Raw genomic sequence first — 18,527 nt, forward strand, 5'->3', positions numbered from 1 at the left:
AACTGAGCCGACCCTAGCGATAAGGGTGGCTCTAGCCCCACACCTCTGCAGGGGTAGATTTACTCCCTTATTAGAGGGGCTAATGAGGCTTGGCTCCCCTCTTCTGGAGTTTTGGCATAATTGGCTACATTAAATGGTAACGTGGATATGGTCCATATGGATACACGTTAGATGTGTTTTATTTGTGGTAAGGGCAAAACTCAGATATTTTGAGAGTAATTTATCGAAAGGGGAAATGCTGAAGTGATGTTGTACCCCATGATACATTGATTACAAGATATAAAGAGAGGTGTATGCATGCGGGTGTCTCAACTCTCTAGTGAACATGGGGGTGTCGGTGGCGGGAGACCTGTTGACTAGGACACACCACTATCGAGTGGCAGTCAATTTCTATAGCAGTAGCCAGTAGCTTTCGTGGGGTTGGAGACACTACTTTTTAGCAATTGTCAATATTTTTTTATGAATTATAGGAGGATTCGTGGGCTATGGGGATAAATAAGAAATTTAAGACCACACGAGGATCCAATAAGGTTGATGGTAAGTGGGAAGGAATCTAAATCAAAGTGGCTTTGGAGGAAAAAGCAAGGAGAACGTGGTTCAACAATAATTGTGGCTAGTTGAGGGATGACCAAGACTTGTACAGTGACATAAACCAATAAAATTTATCATTCAAAACGGGATTCTATACACGTATGGTTAAGATTGCGCTTAGTCATGTGAGATATTTGAGATTGTAAGATATGAAGGAATACCAATCAAACGCTTAAGCCATATAAAACGCTTAAAATGGTAGCATATAGTCCTATGAATAGCACTTTGTTTAGTAATGGAAATGCATAATAGTTATTGTGCATCAAAAGATCACGCAACAAATGTAGATACGTATTCGGATCATGAATAAATCAAGCATGAAAGCAGGATTGCTCTTATTAGCCAATTCGAACAATGTTTGCTTGTGCACACTTTGGGAAACATTCTTCCGAGAATCAAAACATCCCCATCTCTCAAAATTACAAGATATTCCACTCTTGATCTAATTGAGATCTAAGAATGAAAAAAAAAAAAAAAAAACACACATTTTTCCTTCTTCTTTTTCAAGGGTAAACTAGCCCATGAAATCGAGACTAGCTTCCCGACTGCTAAGGGAAGGAGGAGGGCACACCCGCAAACAACCTCTCATCCAAAACCCTTCCATGTGAAACGCAGAGAAGACAAACAAAAGCCAATGGCAAGGAGGGGAAAAAGGCAAAAGAATATACAAAAGAATCACAGAAACATGGTCAGTCAAAGCTCGATGAGCGGCTCCACCTGCCTTTTAAATAGTCCTCCAATGAAACACTTTGCTCGATGCTGCTTATGGAGAGTGAGTCATCCACCTCGAGCAGTGCGAGGTTAAGATGCGACTGCAAATTAGAACGTGGACAAGCTTCGCCATCCAGCACGTCGTATTCCTCCAGAGCATTAACTTGTAGCTTTGCCCACTTTGTAATCTCACAATCACCATGAAGGAGCTTCGAAACCTGTGGCCAACAGGAACATATATATTTGTTTGTCACATGAGGAAAATTTGTGGTTATGTGTCGGGTTCAAATCGTATCGAGAACATGAGTATAGATTATATAAGGTCCACCTAACTCTGCCTATTTAATTAAATGGGTCAGACTCCTCAACCATAAAAACATATTATTTATGAGCCTAATTGCTAGAAAGCTATGAAGAAGAGCTAGAGATGACTCACAATGCTCATTTGAGGCCGTGCTCGTGGGGAACGCCTGATGCAAAGAGTTGCTGCTAAAACCATTCTTTCCATCTGGTCCTGATTATACTTATCACCCAAGCTCGGATCTAATAATTGGGACACCTTCCCACCATTTAGAATTGGCTTAGCCTGGACAAGAAAGAGTAATTCAATCCTTTTCTAAGAGAAAACATCAAGATAGGTAAGTTCAGTGCTGGTGAGCCCCATGAGTGAAGAGGACATACCCACATGACTAGGCTTTCTTGGCCTTTTGGATAATCATTGCTTATAGGCTTTCTTCCTGAAAGAAGCTCAAGGAGTACAACACCAAATGCATAGACGTCAATCTTGTCATTTACTTTGCCATACATGAAGTATTCAGGAGCCAAGTAACTGCAGCAAAAAGTATTGTTAGAAAATAGTTAATAAAAACTTTCATTGTATCTTGGGAAACAACTATCATTGTTTCTTTCTTTTTCTTTTCTTTTTTTTGGGGGGGGGGGGGGGGGGGGATGACAACTATGCAGATAGGACATGGACACTAAAACTATTGGAGTAGTAGTTACAAACCCAAAGGTGCCTGCAACATCAGTGCAGGTTATATGTGATGAAGAGGTCGGTGCCCATTTTGCAAGTCCAAAATCACAGAGCTGAAGGCACCAGATAGATAACATGAGCACCCAAAATTCAAAATAAATAAAGAAAAAAGAAGTTCAACAAAAATAAGATATAAAATATGCATCACCTGCGGCTCAAAATCATCAGATAATAGTATATTTGACGATTTAACATCCCTGTGGATCACCGGTTGAGCACAGCCCCTATGCAGATATTCTAAGGCCTCAGCTACACCCACTGCCACTTTATATCTCTCACTCCAGCTGAATGCAAGCGGGTCTTTCCTATGACCTGATACAAGCAATCAAAAACATATAAAGCAAATTAAGAAACCAATCAGAATTAAGTAGCATACAAATTGATATGTTTTACAGCAATCATTGTATACCATGAAGGTTCTCTTCAAGGCTTCCTCTTGATAAGAAATCATAAACCAAGAGAAGATTGCCATCCTCAAAACAGAACCCCAGAAGAGAAATGATGTTCTTATGATGTAAGGTCGTAATAATCTCTATTTCCAAGACAAACTCGTTCAAAACCTCTTCAGATGGCTTTAAGATCTTCACAGCAAGTTCCTTGCTGTCTGGAAGGCAGCCTCGATAAACCTGACTGTTGCCTCCTTTCCCAATCAAATTTTCTGTAATTACAAGAAGAAAAAAAACTCATTTAAGACCATATTAACATTAAAGGGATCCCAATCCCCAGCTAAGTTGTTTCAAATATGAATTGTGGACCAAAACAAACCAGGCAAGAAATTTGATGTTGCTGAAAGGAGTTCCTGATACAAGAATAATCTACAAGTTGATGAGTACTTCTCATGAAGACCCTCCAATTCTTTCGGTAGCCTTCTGGGACAGTGTTCAGGAGAAGGTGGAGCGGCCAATGTCTCAGTACCGACCAGAACAATTGCACCACTTTCACCATCTAAGTTTGACGACTGGTCTTCACCCTGATCATAACTAATTTGTTTGTGATCTGAGATAGTAGTACATGAATAATGCCTACTAGGCAACCGCAATGCCCACTGAACCACAGAGATCTGCCGCACCGAAGACCTCTCAGAAACTTTTCTATCCGGCAAAATAGCACGATGGAGTAGTGGCCAACCAGGTTTTAATTCTGGTAATTCTTTGATCAACAGAGAAATTAAACTAGACGATGCCTCTTCCTTCTGTACTGGCACTATAGCCAAAGACTTATCTTTACCTCCATCACCAGAGGACTCTTCTGCAGATTGGTCACAATAATTATCCGGCAACTCAGAGTTGGGTGCACAAATTGAGCACTTCTCCTTTGCAGCACTCTCTCTACAATCCAGAGCAGCTTTAGCAAAGCCCTGCTCCAATTCTTGGCAAGAACGCTCCTCAAATCTCTCCTTTAAGCTCACACTGGCATTGCCCTGGTTTAGTACTTTCGTGTTCTTACTCCATGTCCCATGAATCATGCTAAGTAAACGATTTCGGCGATGATCTTCGGTTCCTGCATTAAGAACATAACTAAGAAAATTGTACTACAACCATGAGAAACTTCATTCAAAAACAGCAAATCAATAGAAAATCTAAGACCTTTTGAGTGACCGATAGTTGTTGGAGAGCCTTCTCTCTTAAACACAACCTTCCCATTATTAACAGCAAGAACCCAGCAATCCTTGGACAGTTTTTTAGCACAGTACTTAGCCACCGAGGTCGATGACCGGATTTTGTGATGGCTCCGAGCAGTTCCGACTATAATCTTAGCAGCTGAGTAAGCTTTTGCTTCCCGAACTAAAATTTTCCGAGCTGATGTACCTCTGCAAATTTTAAGCTTGAGATCCACCTGCAACATTTCCACCAAACCCTCCCCACTCATCAACAATATACCCTTTTTTGGTAGCTAAGAAAATGCTGAAACAACAATTTTTTATTCTTAGTCCAACTACTGGACTTAGTTCGATTTATCTTTCTCATTCTCTTCGAAACAGGACAAAACGAAAAACACACACAACTCTGCTTTCCATTCTCTGTTTTACCTCAGTTCTCTCACAACCAAAAACAAAGCAATCAAATAGGAACTACAAAAAAAAAAAGTACCCATAAGAAATCATAGCAATTAAAGGTCAAAACTTTGCAAATAACCTAACCTGCTTGAGGTTGCAGAAACCTTCGTAGACAGCAAGAACAGAGTCAAAGGCTTTGACAAGCGAAAGCAGCGACGACTTCCCATCTCGATCGACAATTTCTACATATATCATCCATTCCAACCACAAACACTCAATGCCACACTCTAACCATCAAAACGCAGGAACCCAAAAAGGAAACAAAAAAAAAAAAACGAGGAATTCGAAAAACAAACTATGAAACTGAAGGAGTTCTTCAATTTTCAATTACCGTCATTTCCAAGAACGTGGAGAGCCACAACAAGATCACCCGGCTGAGACACCTTGACCAGAGCCCACGTCAGCAGCTCTCTGCTCGGCGAGTCCAGCTTCACCCCTACGACCACCGTCCGGCCACCGGAGTCGCCCAAGGCCTCGGCTTCCCCGGGCACACCAGTTTGCAGCATTTTCTAAACGCTGTCGTTTTCCTGGTCAAATCAATCCCAACCACGTCGTCGTTTTGCTGCCGGTGATCGCCGTCTCAAACATATACACACCCTCGGATTTTTAAGCGGATTTGAGTTTGGTTTCCACTAACCGTCAAGTTGGTTTGCTTTTCAAGCCCGCAGACCAGACTAGAAAGAGAGATGGGAAAGGAATGTTTATAATACACTCCGCTGTACTGTTCCCACCATGACTCGCTTTCTGATTACGGTATTATAACCGTTGCTTCCTATTATTGCACCCTTTATTAGCTTCTATGGCAAGCGATTACTGTTCTGTACCTGCATTCAACGTGGCCCCACTGCTCTCCGGTAAGTTGCAGTATAGGTAAGATAGTTTCAATGCACTGGATCATAAAACCAAATTTTTATTTTTTAGAAAATCAACATCTTCATCATAATTATTAATAATTAATAATAGTTAGTAATAAGTATACTGAGAGTGGGGACCACCACCGGGAAGTGTTTGGCTTAGCCTATAATTTTGTATTGGCGGTGTTTCAAGTTTTGCTGATTCTGGTTTCGTGAACCGTCTTTTTCGGCGGTTCACGTCCTTTCCTCTCGTTGGCTCCTCCACGCATTAAATTTGTTGCAATTTGGTAACAAATTTCTAACACGTGATATCTAAATTTTTTTTTTTTTTTTTTTTTTTTACGTATCCGCATAAGAGGGAAAAGAAAATTCGAATTAGTGACTTTCACTTTATTAAGCATAATCTCAATCGATTAAACTACTTTTTAAATACAACACGTGATATATATTAAAACAAGGGAATGTGCTAATCAAATTTGATAAACTAGTTAATTCTTTTTCAGTCTAATCTTGATACCTCTACGCTATTACCTAATCATCCATGACCAAAATGCTGATATCACACGATAACTAACAAAATTTATTTAATGAACTAAACCATACAAAAAGCAACGTGTCCAAATGAAATTCAGCTATGCAATTTGTACACGCTTTTATCTAAGTACTCACAATTATCCAATATTCAATCAAAAGATAAAGTTTTTATTTTTTATTTTTATTTAATCCTAAATTGGATCGTTAGAATTTCACATATCAATATCATAGATTGAATCAAATCAGGTGAGCACCTCTGGCTTAAAAAAATATGGAAAATGCAATTTCAAAGTGCAAATGGTTAGGTATGAAAACTAAGCCATGCTTTTAGGTATTAGTTAATGTGACCATTGTACAAGTTATTTACATCTTGCGTCACTATTTGAACGTCAACTATCATCCAAAAAGCTATGTTGTCATGTGATTACTCGTGGCTAACACTAATGGGCAGGCAAGGTAGATAGATATCAATAATAGTTTCCCCCATATAGTATGAATAAACAAACCATTAATAGGAGGAATATTCATATTTTTATTAGTCTAATCGTAAATTAAGTGTGATGACCAAATTCTAATCATAATACCCATTTGTATCACACTTTACACTTTTACACTACTCAGCTCCGGAGCGGAAGTACTCAAAGCCTCAACTTATTCTTCTTTTTTTTTTTTTCTTTTTTTTTTCTTTTTTTTAAATACCTCTATAATCTTTTTAAAATTAATTTTTTACCTCTCAAATTTTTATTTTTATTTTAGTTTCATCCCCCACACCGAAAATTTTAGTTCCACTCCTATTTTGCCCGATCATTTTCATTTTTATTGATTATGTATCAAATATACTAGAAGTTTGTTGTGTTGAAGTTATCTCACATCAGTTGTGGAAGGGGCTGGTGGTTATTTTATAAGTGTAAAGGAAAACATCAACTCTTAAGTTAGTTTTTGAGGTTGAGATAGGTCCAAGACCACCCAACACTGATATCAAAGCTCAGATTTACCAACAAATTTTGGCCCAACACTCTAAGGGAGAAACAGGTTGTCGCTACTCCGACTTAAGGCCCGATGTATGAGGAGGAGATTGTTGGGGTTACTCCACATCGATTGTAGAAGAAACTGAAGATCACTTTATAAGTGTAAGGAAAAATCTCACCTCTTGAGTTAGCTTTTGGAATTGAAATAGGTCCAAAACCACCCAACAACTAGAATATATATATATATATATATATATATTTTTTTTTCTTTTTACTTTGGCTTATAAAATGAGTTAAATGCAGTTTGACCCCGTAAAGTTAAATTCTTTGTTAGGCTTCAGTCTCTCTGAGTATCTTACTTCTATTTGGTTAATAAAGCTTAATCTTGTCCGTTAAACAAACTGATTGAGCACTAGCAATTTAAAATTTTTGAAAACAACATTTTTCTTCATATTCGAAAATTAGAAAATATTTTTTTAAAAAAGGGATGGGTGCGTGTATTAATTTTTCCTTGGGCACTCTCTACTCGGGCCACTCGGGCGTTAGTAACAGTTGGGTCGGTGGTGGTGAAGCAAATTAATTAATTAAATATTCCCATGACTACCGAAGAGAGCAGTTACGTTATCGACTTAGCGTGCCACGCTCCTCCTGGCTCCTGCCACCATGGTCGTTTGGTAAAACTGTAATCACGTGATTCTCAATCAAATCTCGTACACGTGGCGACCTTCGTACTTTGTGAGCCCCACAGGTTACCTGCCCCAACACGCGCGCCACGCCGCTATAGGCCCACAAGTGACGGCCACGTGCTCACCTCCAGCAATAGAAGTTCTACTAAATTTGATTTAACACTAGGGGAAGCAATTTTGTATAATCTGTCTATATAAATATCCCGTACACGTCACTTTAACTCATTTTATTATGATAATTCATCTACAATATTATAAATATTCAAGACATGATTGTACGTTTTAATCAAATTTAAAGATACAGAGATATCATACACATTATACTTTCTCTGTATTCTGAATGAACAATTTCTTTTAAAAATTTGGGAAATTAACTCTAAACAAGAATTTAAGTCGTGGAAATTAGACTGAAACCCAATTATTAGGAACAGCTTTCTCTTTTTTAGGAGCAGAAGCCACCCAATGCGCAGCACTAATGGAGGATCTAGCAACTTTTTGAAACTGAGAAGGCATAAGCTTTTACATAATAATTGGTTTAATGTATTAATTTGCAGAGAGAATGAATTAGTGTCCCTATCCTCCTAGGGTGAGTCTAAATAGAAGGAACAACAAGGTGCCAGGGGATGGACCCTTGCTCCCGATCCCTACCATGAATTGCATGCATGCATGTGCACAAGCTACATGGGGTTCCACTTGGGCATCAGCATGACAGCACCTACGTACCCCTTGGGATATTCCTACCATTTTTACCATTTGGTTTTGTTTTTTTTGTGTTTGTAATCCTCAACTTCAATCAATGAATTATAAATGCCAATGTGCAGTACTGTCGGTGGATCCAAATATGGTTTCTTTCACGTGGCCAAATAATTAAACTTACTCCATTCTTTATATTTCTATATATGGATGTCCTCATAGATATTCACTTCCTAGTTTCTAAGCTATTCTTGTTTGAAGTTCATGAAACTGAGATGTGCAGGGCCAGTTTCATGTTAGTGGGAGTTGTAAACACTAAAAGAGATTGGTTTAGGTCTCCCTGAGTGAATCGATGAGAATACTTTCGATGTCCAAGTTAATAAAAGACTTGAACAAGCTTTACTTTCTCAAAGGAAAGAAGGTTTGAAAATTAATGTGTGCTTCGAATAAATGTGTGAAGTGTTTACCTTTCCATTTGAAACTTGTTTTCTTCGGTTGAAGAACATGCCTTTCACGTAAGACCTTGTCATGAATCGCCCACTAGATTGCGTATAATAATTAGCTAGCTCATGAGAGCAAATTACAAGTTATAACGAAAAGTGTTTTTGATAACCCCTTTTATGTTGTGGATCAATTAGCATTAAATGCCAACTACCCTTGTGACAGAGGAGAGCGGTCCTCTCATACCTTTTTCCACGTTAATTGCCTTGAAAATCTGTTAACATATATATTGTGGATTACCCACTTTTTAGGCGGGAGGAAAGATTGAGTGATACTCAGCTTGTTATAGTCTTCATGCAGTTGCGGAAATACGGATGATGGGCCAATTTGGATTTAGGCTTATCAACGCTTGGAATGGGCATCCTAGCTTACCCCTAAAGGGTAAAACTAAGTGTATCATAAAAATAAAAATAGAAGACACCTTTGAAAATAATTACTTATTATTTGCATGTAATGGTTATAGCTGATATTTTAAATTATTGGATTTGATGAAAATAAGCCAAATGAAATGTGAAAAAAAAAAATGCGCGTAATATTTTTAATTATGACAGAAATTTCCTTCAAATCAGTTTAGAGGAAATATCCTCCAACCCATATAAAATAGTGTAAAGTGTTTAATGATGTTAAGAATTTAATGTACATTTTAAATGTTTATAGACACCTGACACTATTTTACATGAGTTTGAAGATATTTCTTCCAGACTGGTTTGAATGAAATTTCTGTCATTTTAATTATTTGATGATATAAGAACAACGCATCACATAAATGGTGACATATTATTTGAAAATTAAATTTTTGAAAAAACAAAATAAAAAACCTAGCATTTCTCATGATATAGCTGCCAATTTATATATCTGCGTGATTATGTTACAAGAAAGGATTAATAAAATAAATTGCCCCACTATAAAAATAAATCAATAAATAAATAAACTGCCAACAAAATAGTCCGTAAATATATGACGCATTCACTACGTTATCAACTTATCACAAGGTCTCTCCCAAAAAAAAAAAAAGAAAAGAAAACCTATCATAAGGACCATCTCACATATTATTTCACCCTAGAGTTGAGAGCCTCAATTAAACCGCTTTAATTAATTAATTTGTACAGCCACGGTCCACTGTTTCTTATTCTATCAGAATTTTGTTGACTACATCACTCAAATTCATGAGGTCACTTGGTACGATAATTAAAACTGAAAAATATGAGGTATTACCGATTTTAGCCTTTAAAAGTTTGAGAAAAATATTTCCATGGATGTAAGTTTAAAGGATAAATTTGGTTTTTTTTTTTAATAATAATAATATGAGAACTTTCTCATCGTATTTTCGATCATTTTTATAATGATTCCGAGGTAAAATTAGAGAAATTGTATGTATGAATGGTCCTATGAAGATCACAGCAATGAGACAAAGACACCAATCTTGATCTAGGATATTGTTGGGGGGCCAATAAGATAAATTATTCTATGGTTCTGATTATTGTAAACTAGCTAGACTAGGTAATGGTGGGGTTCCTATGAATATGATGGTGGCCGCCCTTGTTCACCATATTTGGTCCACGAATTTTCGTGACCATAGACTAACTCTCCTTTTCATCACAGATATTCCAATAAAATAATAAGTGTTGGATTTCCAGGAAGGTGCCTCTCGTCCTCTTAACACTGCATTTGTCTTTGATTTTATTTAATTTGATTATTTCAATTTAACCTGTTTCATTAAATTAAATTTATATATGCCTTAAGAATATGTCGGTTTAATAGATCGAGTTGAATATGTTCTAACCCAATCTATTAAAATGCATAGAAAAATTATATGTTCGAAGAACAAATATCAATTTAATAGGCTGAACTTGAAAAAATTTAGCCAACATAATTTGAAAATTACTTTTTCAGACGCAGAATGCAACATATAATAAGGGATGATTGGATGAAGAACATTAAGGGCAACACAACCAATAAGTAATCAATCACCAGTACCACATATGAGCAGGACGAACCAGCTTTGAGTTTGAGGGGACTAAGAGCCAAAAAAAATTTGGAATGGACCAATTGGCAAAAAATATCTTATTTATTTATTTTTCCGTGTAATTTGGGCAAAATGTATTGAATTATTGAGCCTCTTTCTTTTTTTTCTTTTTTGGTAAGTAATTATTGAGCCACTTTCAGAAGTCATATATATGCACACCGCCCACCGACAAATCAAATTCTAGGATTTTGTCCCCATAAGTGCCAAAACCCAATATGTAGAATTGTCTCTTGTCATCGAAAATTAATAGGTATAAAATATTAATTGGACACACTTGTTCATGGCTTGGATTTTGCCATCACTCAACAAAAACTCACTATATTTTACATGATTACTTAACCAAATTGACACTTAACTCATACTCAAATCTCTACCCAATATAATATTATGTAAATTAATCTTAATTCCAATATATATATATATATACCCAATACCACCCTACAGTGATTTTTTTTTTTTTTTTTTTTTTTTCTATTAATGACAATTTGTTTCGGCGGTTAAGGGCAATAATTCTTGCTTAGAGTTTAGAGCCCTCAACAATCGCGGTTAAAATGGGAGTAGGAAGAACAAAACGACACATTAACCACATGAAAACAATGCAATAGCAAATCCCCCCCATCTTTCCCGCCCTTAAGTCATTGAACACCTAACATATTTTTAACCGACAGAAAACGAAACGTAACTTGTCAGTTGGTGGGCTGACTTTTCCCATTAGCACCACACTAAAAAATATATTATTTGTATCCAGAATTTATATATAAAGTTATATTATTTAAAATATGTAAATAATGGTACTAACATTCACTTGGTGCATTGAATACATTCAATGCATTTAAATGAGTATAGAATATTTGTTGAGTTTGCTAAGTCAAATGGGTAATTTAATTAAGTGTAGCTTAGATAAGAGAAATATATATATTAAGCTTTTTTTTTTAAAGTCAAATGGCCTACAAACTCGTGCCTTCGTGCCCTAAATCCTGATGATTCAAGAAATTGCGGACGTTTTCACGTGAAAGAGGACAGTTCCCTGGTTGGAGCAAGTCCCACATGGGTTAGATAACTTAGATGGGGTGGGGTTGATAAGATATGCTTATAAAAGCCCTACATTTTTAATTGATATTTACCTAAAATATATGATACAATTTTATTTAAAATGGAGAGATTCTTGCCCCTCAAAATGAGTTTGAATGACATCATTTCCGCCAACCGAAGCATTTGCATTTATGGTTGTGGGTTGTGGAGGTAGATAATAGACTCACCAGAAAGATATATGCACATGAGATGGACCAATTGGTTGGGAGAAGGTGTTTTCATTTTCATAACATTAGTGAATATGACCATATATGATTTGATTCGCTTATGGGTCACCATAAAATCACAACATTTATTGTGGACACCACAGTAGGTATCCATCTCTCTCATTACATGTGAGTTTTAGGATTCACATGCATATCTAAATGCACATACATACGCTTTAAAAAAAAAAAAAAAAAGGTCTAAGATTTTTTGTGATTATTGGTCTCTGGCTGTCCTAATATTTATTTCGACAGATGAACCTCATTAAAACTCTTTCTCATGCAACTATAAGGATTTGGACAGGTTGTAACCATTTTGTTAATGAATTACAGTCAATCTTGACCCACACGGTAAAAGAATTCTTTTGGGGTAAAAAAATAAATAAAATCTATGACCTTTTTTCTTTTCCTGTATTATGGTTTTCAAATTAAATAGTAAAGGTTTTGTTATATCAATTTTTATCACATTACTATCACTTCACCATTTATCATATTTATTATCTTACTATTTACATAAGAGATAACAAAGTGATAAATATTGATATAGAAAAATATTTAATATTTAATTTGAAAATAATAATTACAAATTTTTTATAAATATAATCAATAGAATGCCCTAAAAATTTAAAATTATAAGAAAATTTAAATCCATCTACCACACCTCTATATTTCCGAGTTTCTCCATTCCCTTGTTTTACAACAGGATCTTAAATTCTATGAGGCCCAAGCTAAGGCCCTAAAAAAGGTTGCGAATACACCACCATGCAGTGGACAAAATCAAGAAACCTAAGCCCAAACCCAACAACTCATATGGTTACCCGACCCATGTATATATATATATATATATATATATATATATATATATATGTTGCTAGTTTCAATATTCTGCCCTACCGTGTGAGTTCTTAGTAGTTAATAATAGATAATAACAGATTAGTTTAACATGAATGGTGGTTAGGGTTGTCAATTTTTGACACGACTCATGAATACAATACAAATATAATACAAGGCTAACGAATTAGGGTTGAAGAGTTTGACCCATTTAATTAAATGGGTCAAGTAAATGTTAACTTACATAGTCTTATAACTCATGCTTTGACACGACTTGAACTCGACAAACGACATTTATGGTTAGCAAGTTTTGACATGACTTGCAAACCCGACACTTGTCCAACACAAAATTAATGGGTTTAAATTGAGGTGTATAACCTGTTTCATTAAATGATTCGGATTATAATTAACTTATATAATTTTACATTCATATCTCGATATAACTCGAACACGAATTGTCGTCGCTAATAATGATATGCGAATGTCATAATTAGATACACATAAACTGCCCATAGATCGATGCTAGTATTGAACAAAGTTGGGGCTTCCTCGTACTCTAATGTTAGCGACAAAAGAAGCATCCTACTTGAACGAGTTTTGGATTGAAATTTCAAAGATTACAATCGACCTGTGGATCTAAACATGTTGATTGCTACAAAGATACGTGTGCTAAAAGTAAGCCATCATAGCCTCTTGCCCTCTTCCAATAATGGAACAAAACCATCACCCCATATCGCAATCGGGGTCCACCCCTTGTTCTAGCATATTAGAAAAAGGAATATGCTCAGAAAAAAAAATAATAATAAAATTAGAACAAATGATGTGTAATCATAATAGAGCTTTTAAGCTAAGATGGTACATGTGCCAAGCACCGTATTCGTTAATAGCCACAAAGATCTATATATCTCTCATTTGTTTTTTTAGAAAAGTTATTCCTCTTTTCCTTGCTATTACCACTATGCCCTACTCCATGGTGTTAGCAACAAATGCCTACTCATGGCCTCCTCTTTTAAATTTTGTGGAAATGGGTACTCAATTTTCACTTAATGGCAGATTTGCTATCATTTTGTCATTAACATCATTAGTTCTTTTAAGGGGGCGGTGACGACAGGGTCAATTATCTCTTAAATCAGTTTCGATTAAAAAAAAAAAACAGTAAGGCTTTATTGATGCTACCACGTCAATATGACGTAAGAATAGTGATTAGCATTAACACGTCAACAAAATATATGATCATTCTAATTTAACAACCTGACCTTGGAATATGAAATTTTATTATATGATCATTCTATATGTGGAAATACAAGCTTATTCTCACAAGAGGAGGATCTTGGTTTCCCAGTATTTGTTAAATAGAGTAACTGTAAACTGGTTAATTTTACAGGTTGGTGAGGGTGACGTAGCAATTAGCATGCAGACGGAAAATATTTGGCCAACACGTGCACGTGTCCATTCAGTCTCAGCGTGTACATCTCACTCTTCGTATCCAAGCGAGTAGTCCTACGCCTCTTCGTGCCTCGAAAGTGCAATTAGCATATGGATCTCAAATGCTAACCGCACTTTCCGTCTGGACGCAAAGTCCAAGCTGGGTTTTTCTGCTTTTTTCTCACTCGTTTCCACTTTTATGCTGTCTCTCTCTCTGACACCTTTTCAATTCTATTCCCTTTGAACTTTTTGAGTCCCTCCAAAAGGGTATCTTTTTATTTTTAACGTGCCCTCACACAACTCCTAACCCAAACTGCTCATCTCATCTCCTTGTAGAAGTTTTCTAGTGTTCTGGGCTTCTGGGTCAGTCTCTGTCACTCTATTTACTCTAATTCAAGTCATAGATTTTCTTAGTTGTTGATGTAAATTTGGTTGCTTTGCTTGCTGGGTTTCAGGAGTTTTTGTGCCTTGACTTGACATGTGCCGTGAATTTGACTGTAATCGTTGATTTTTATATCCGGGTCATTTTCCTAGTTGGCTTAAGGAGCTAAAACTGTAATTACTTTCTGTCGTCCTTTTTACTCCTTAATTTTTTCGTTGTGTTTTAGTTTGCTGGTTTTGTTTTCTTGGCGGTGATAGTTAGATATTTCTTCTTTGATCAAGTTCCTGCTTGTTTGAGGATTTAACTGTGAAATTTGCAGAAGTTTCTTCACTGCTGATATTTTGTGAATTTCATTCTTCAAATTGAATTGATGCCATATATTATTTTCTTTCTTAATTCGATTGAATTGAAGCTTGTAACTGTCAGAAATTTCACTACCACTCTGGAGTTGATGAAGTTTCTGTATAAACTGAATGTTACTCCAATGGCTTGCTTGGCCAAAAAAAAAAGAGACAAGAATGGTTCTTATATTGCAATTGGGCAGATGCATTTTTCTTTATTATTGACCAATCAATTTAAGTTTTTTGTAGTCCAGCAATTATTCATTTGTAAAAAAAAAAATATAATATTGAAGGTCTGCTTCAAAGGGAAGATACAATGAACACAAGTTTATTATAAAATTTGCCCCTTGTCACTACATTTTGGATTCCAATATCAACTTCTCATTGACTAAATACGTTTCTGTGTACATGTATATGTGTATATATTTGTGGGATTGTGTGTTTTTCAAATTTAACCTTTTACTCATTTTCTTGGAGAAAATAAGATGCTAATTAAACTCCCCATTACCATTCAGTTGCAGACCCTTACACACTCCCTCTTCTTGAACTCCTGTGTGCTCATCGGAAGTTGATATGAAAGAGCTCAGCTTTTTACAGTGCATGTAATCTCTTAAGAGCTGATGTTAATAAAATCATGCAGCTGTATCATCACCCATACTCTTTGGATAGCCAAAAGGTGAGACTTGCCCTGGAAGAGAAAGGTATTGATTACACATCATACCATGTCAATCCTATAACAGGCAAGAACATGGACTCCTCATTCTTCAGGATGAATCCAAGTGGAAAACTCCCTGTTTTCAAGAATGGTGCTCACATCATTTTCAGCACTATTGAGATAATCCAGTATGTATATATTATCCTTCACTCATCGTTGACTGTCACTCTTTATATGGAAAATTGTGGATGTGTTTAGAAGCATTTCGAAGTTAAATTACTTCTATGTAAAAAACTAACCTTTGAATTTGTTCAAAGAGAATACATGCTTGTCCTGGATCCTCTCATGTTAGTCTATAACAGGATGAAATCATGTTTGTTTTTAATTTCATCAAGACAACTAAAATTTAGCAAATCTGTCACAGAAACTCGCCAAAAGAGAAAATTCTCTCTGAAAATTAGTTAACACAGCATCTTTTAGAACCTAACAATTTGGTTTTTCAGGTTTATCATCTCTTCTCTGTCTCTGTCTCTAGTTGGCAAAATGAAATCATTACATTCCCAATCAATCTCTCTGAAATATATGGTAATGCCTCTCTCATACATTCTCAGGCCCTGGAATTTGCTTTCTCTCAAACTCTTTCTTGCTATACTCTCTCTCTCTCCACCCAACCTGCAGATTGTGGCTTACTTTATTCTATTTGAGGTTTTGGGTTGGCTTCATTGACTCTCAATATCATGAGGATGGTGGTTCCACAACTATTTGTGCCCAGTGCATGTCTTCTTCAATTTTTGATGATGTGCAATAATCGAATAGTCACTGTCCATTGTGGTTGGTTTCCAGATTGACCACCTTAACAGCTATGATGATGTCAATGCTGGTGGGGAAATCTCTTGACATGAAACGACTACATTTTTCAATAATTTTAAGTGATAAGCTTTGTTTGAAACGCTTTAACCATATGTATTTTTTTGCATGGATGATATCAACACATATGAGTTTGTCATGTATAGGTTACTAGGTTAGCATGAGAAGATCCTTGTCCAAAAAATCATGAGAAGATTCATGCCTGAATGGACACAGTAAATTATTTATAGAAAGTAGGACAAACTTGTGTTAGGATTTAGCTTTGAATTTAGATAATCAACCTCTTTGCTATTACTTTTAAATGGCTCCCTCTCTCCTCTCCTTTACTTCTCACTTTTTGTCTTATTTGGAGTGTGTAGAAGGTATACCTGAAATTGTCTCCAATTTTATTTTTATTGAAGTTGAGGGAAGATAATAAAGTGAAATAAAAAATTTCAGGTATATAGAAAGAATTGCTATTGTCTCGTCAGGTGGCGACAACATCCCCTTTAGTGGCAGAGAAGTTGTAGATTGGATGCAGAAGATACAAGACTGGAACCCTAAGTTCTTCACACTTTCCCACATCCCAGAGAAGTACCGGTTCTATGTGTCCAAATTCATAAGGCGGGTGGTGATTTCTCGGATGGCCGAACATCCTGATCTAGCTGGAGCTTACCATCAGAAGCTAAGAGAAGCATATGAGACAGAAGACAAGTTGAAAAACCAGGATGTTTTGCGACGGAGCAAGGAGCATTTAATTAGACTTCTTGATGAAGTGGAAACACAGCTGAACGAGACAGAGTATATAGCAGGGGAAGAATTCAGCATGGCAGATGTGATGCTCATTCCAGTGCTGGGTCGTTTAGTGCTCTTGAATTTGGAAGACGAGTATATAAGTAGCAGGCCAAACATTGCTAAGTACTGGATTTGGGTGCAGCAGAGGCCTAGTTATAAAAAGGTTATTGGGAAGTACTTCGATGGCTGGAGAAGGTACAAAACACTAATAAAAACTTGGTGCTTTGTTCGTATCAGAAGTATGCTAAAAAGATATTGATAAATTATATATAGATCAGAGTTGACAGAATGAACAGTGAGATAAATTCAAAGTTCGAGTAATTCTTGTGTTTTTTTTTTTCTTTTCCTTCTTTGGTGGGGGTGGGGGATTGGCTGGTTGCTTGGTTGGAAACGAAACAAGTGGGATGCATTTGACACTGAGTTTTCAGTTAAACTTTTAGCAGGTAATTAGCACATAAAGTGCAGTAAGGAACAGAGTTGTTAAACTCGAATTTTGCTTAGGTGCTGTAAAAAAAAAAAAAAATTACAGTTCTTTTGCAGTTTTTTCAGCAGTGTAGATTTAATTCTAAGTTTTTCATGAGAAATAGTGAAATTAAATCTGGCTCGTTGAAAAAACTTTACGAAGAAAAGAGCGGGAGTGCTTCACAAATGGAGCTTACTTTAAATCCTTAGTTCATTGTTCAAAGTGAACTTCAATGGCATGGCTATTACAGGGTCACCATCTTTTTAGAACAAATTGTTGGTAATTAGGGTTTGGTGATACTACAGGTTAACTAACTAAATCTACAATAGGTAGTATTAGCATGAGGGGACTGATATAATATTATTGGGTTCAAACTCACTGTTTGCTATTTTTGAGTTAAGGTAATGTCTAAATTCTAACATGTTTTATCAAGTTTCACAAAGGTACTTTGCAAGAAATCGACTCTGAAACCTCATAAATCCACATACATGCACACGCATAAAACATAATTCTTACACAATACCCCTTAATGTAAAAGAAAAAAGTTTAAGTGCTAATTGACAATGTCACATCAGTAAAGTATGATAAAAATATAGTGTATATCGTTACTCATTTCCGAATGATCAAATACCTTTGTAAAACACTATTTCAAGAAAGCAAAGAAAAAAATGCCTCCTGCTTTTATTTATTGCTGTATAAAATATTATTGGGATAGCTGAACCACCTATCAAGGAGTAGTTCGGGGGCAGCCAAACTATCCTCTTGGCTACAACCCCTAGTAGTCGATTTGGAGGTGGTGAACCACTACAATTTTTTTTTTTCTTGTAACAATCTAAACTGT

At 36.1% G+C, this 18,527-nt stretch overlaps 2 protein-coding genes across 3 annotated transcripts; one reads left to right on the forward strand and one right to left on the reverse strand.

Moving 5' to 3' along the window:
- Positions 1–1,191: 1,191 nt before the first annotated feature.
- LOC132184412 (kinase with adenine nucleotide alpha hydrolases-like domain-containing protein) lies at positions 1,192–5,120 on the reverse strand. Its single transcript, XM_059598038.2, has 10 exons — positions 4,723–5,120; positions 4,476–4,573; positions 3,922–4,171; positions 3,101–3,835; positions 2,745–2,993; positions 2,484–2,647; positions 2,309–2,388; positions 1,984–2,131; positions 1,739–1,888; positions 1,192–1,520 (listed from the first exon to the last, which is right to left on the reverse strand). Exons 1-10 carry the CDS (start codon positions 4,895–4,897, stop codon positions 1,281–1,283), a joined length of 2,289 nt encoding a protein of 762 aa, XP_059454021.2. The 5' UTR covers positions 4,898–5,120; the 3' UTR covers positions 1,192–1,280.
- A 9,235-nt stretch (positions 5,121–14,355) lies between these two features.
- LOC132184367 (Glutathione S-transferase family protein) lies at positions 14,356–17,558 on the forward strand. Of its 2 annotated transcripts, none has more exons than XM_059597980.2 (3): positions 14,356–14,567; positions 15,443–15,770; positions 16,888–17,558. In XM_059597980.2, the coding sequence occupies exons 2-3, from the start codon at positions 15,562–15,564 to the stop codon at positions 17,480–17,482; spliced, it is 804 nt and encodes a 267-aa protein (XP_059453963.2). In that variant the 5' UTR covers positions 14,356–14,567; positions 15,443–15,561; the 3' UTR covers positions 17,483–17,558. The 2 variants fall into 2 exon arrangements, with proteins under 2 accessions (XP_059453963.2, XP_059453964.2); XM_059597981.2 differs by lacking the exon at positions 14,356–14,567 and adding an exon at positions 14,630–14,759.
- The last annotated feature ends 969 nt before the right edge of the window (positions 17,559–18,527 follow it).

The sequence above is a fragment of the Corylus avellana genome, chromosome 7 (genome assembly GCF_965113065.1).
Source record: "Corylus avellana chromosome 7, dhCorAvel1.hap1.2, whole genome shotgun sequence".
Lineage (NCBI taxonomy): Eukaryota > Viridiplantae > Streptophyta > Magnoliopsida > Fagales > Betulaceae > Corylus > Corylus avellana.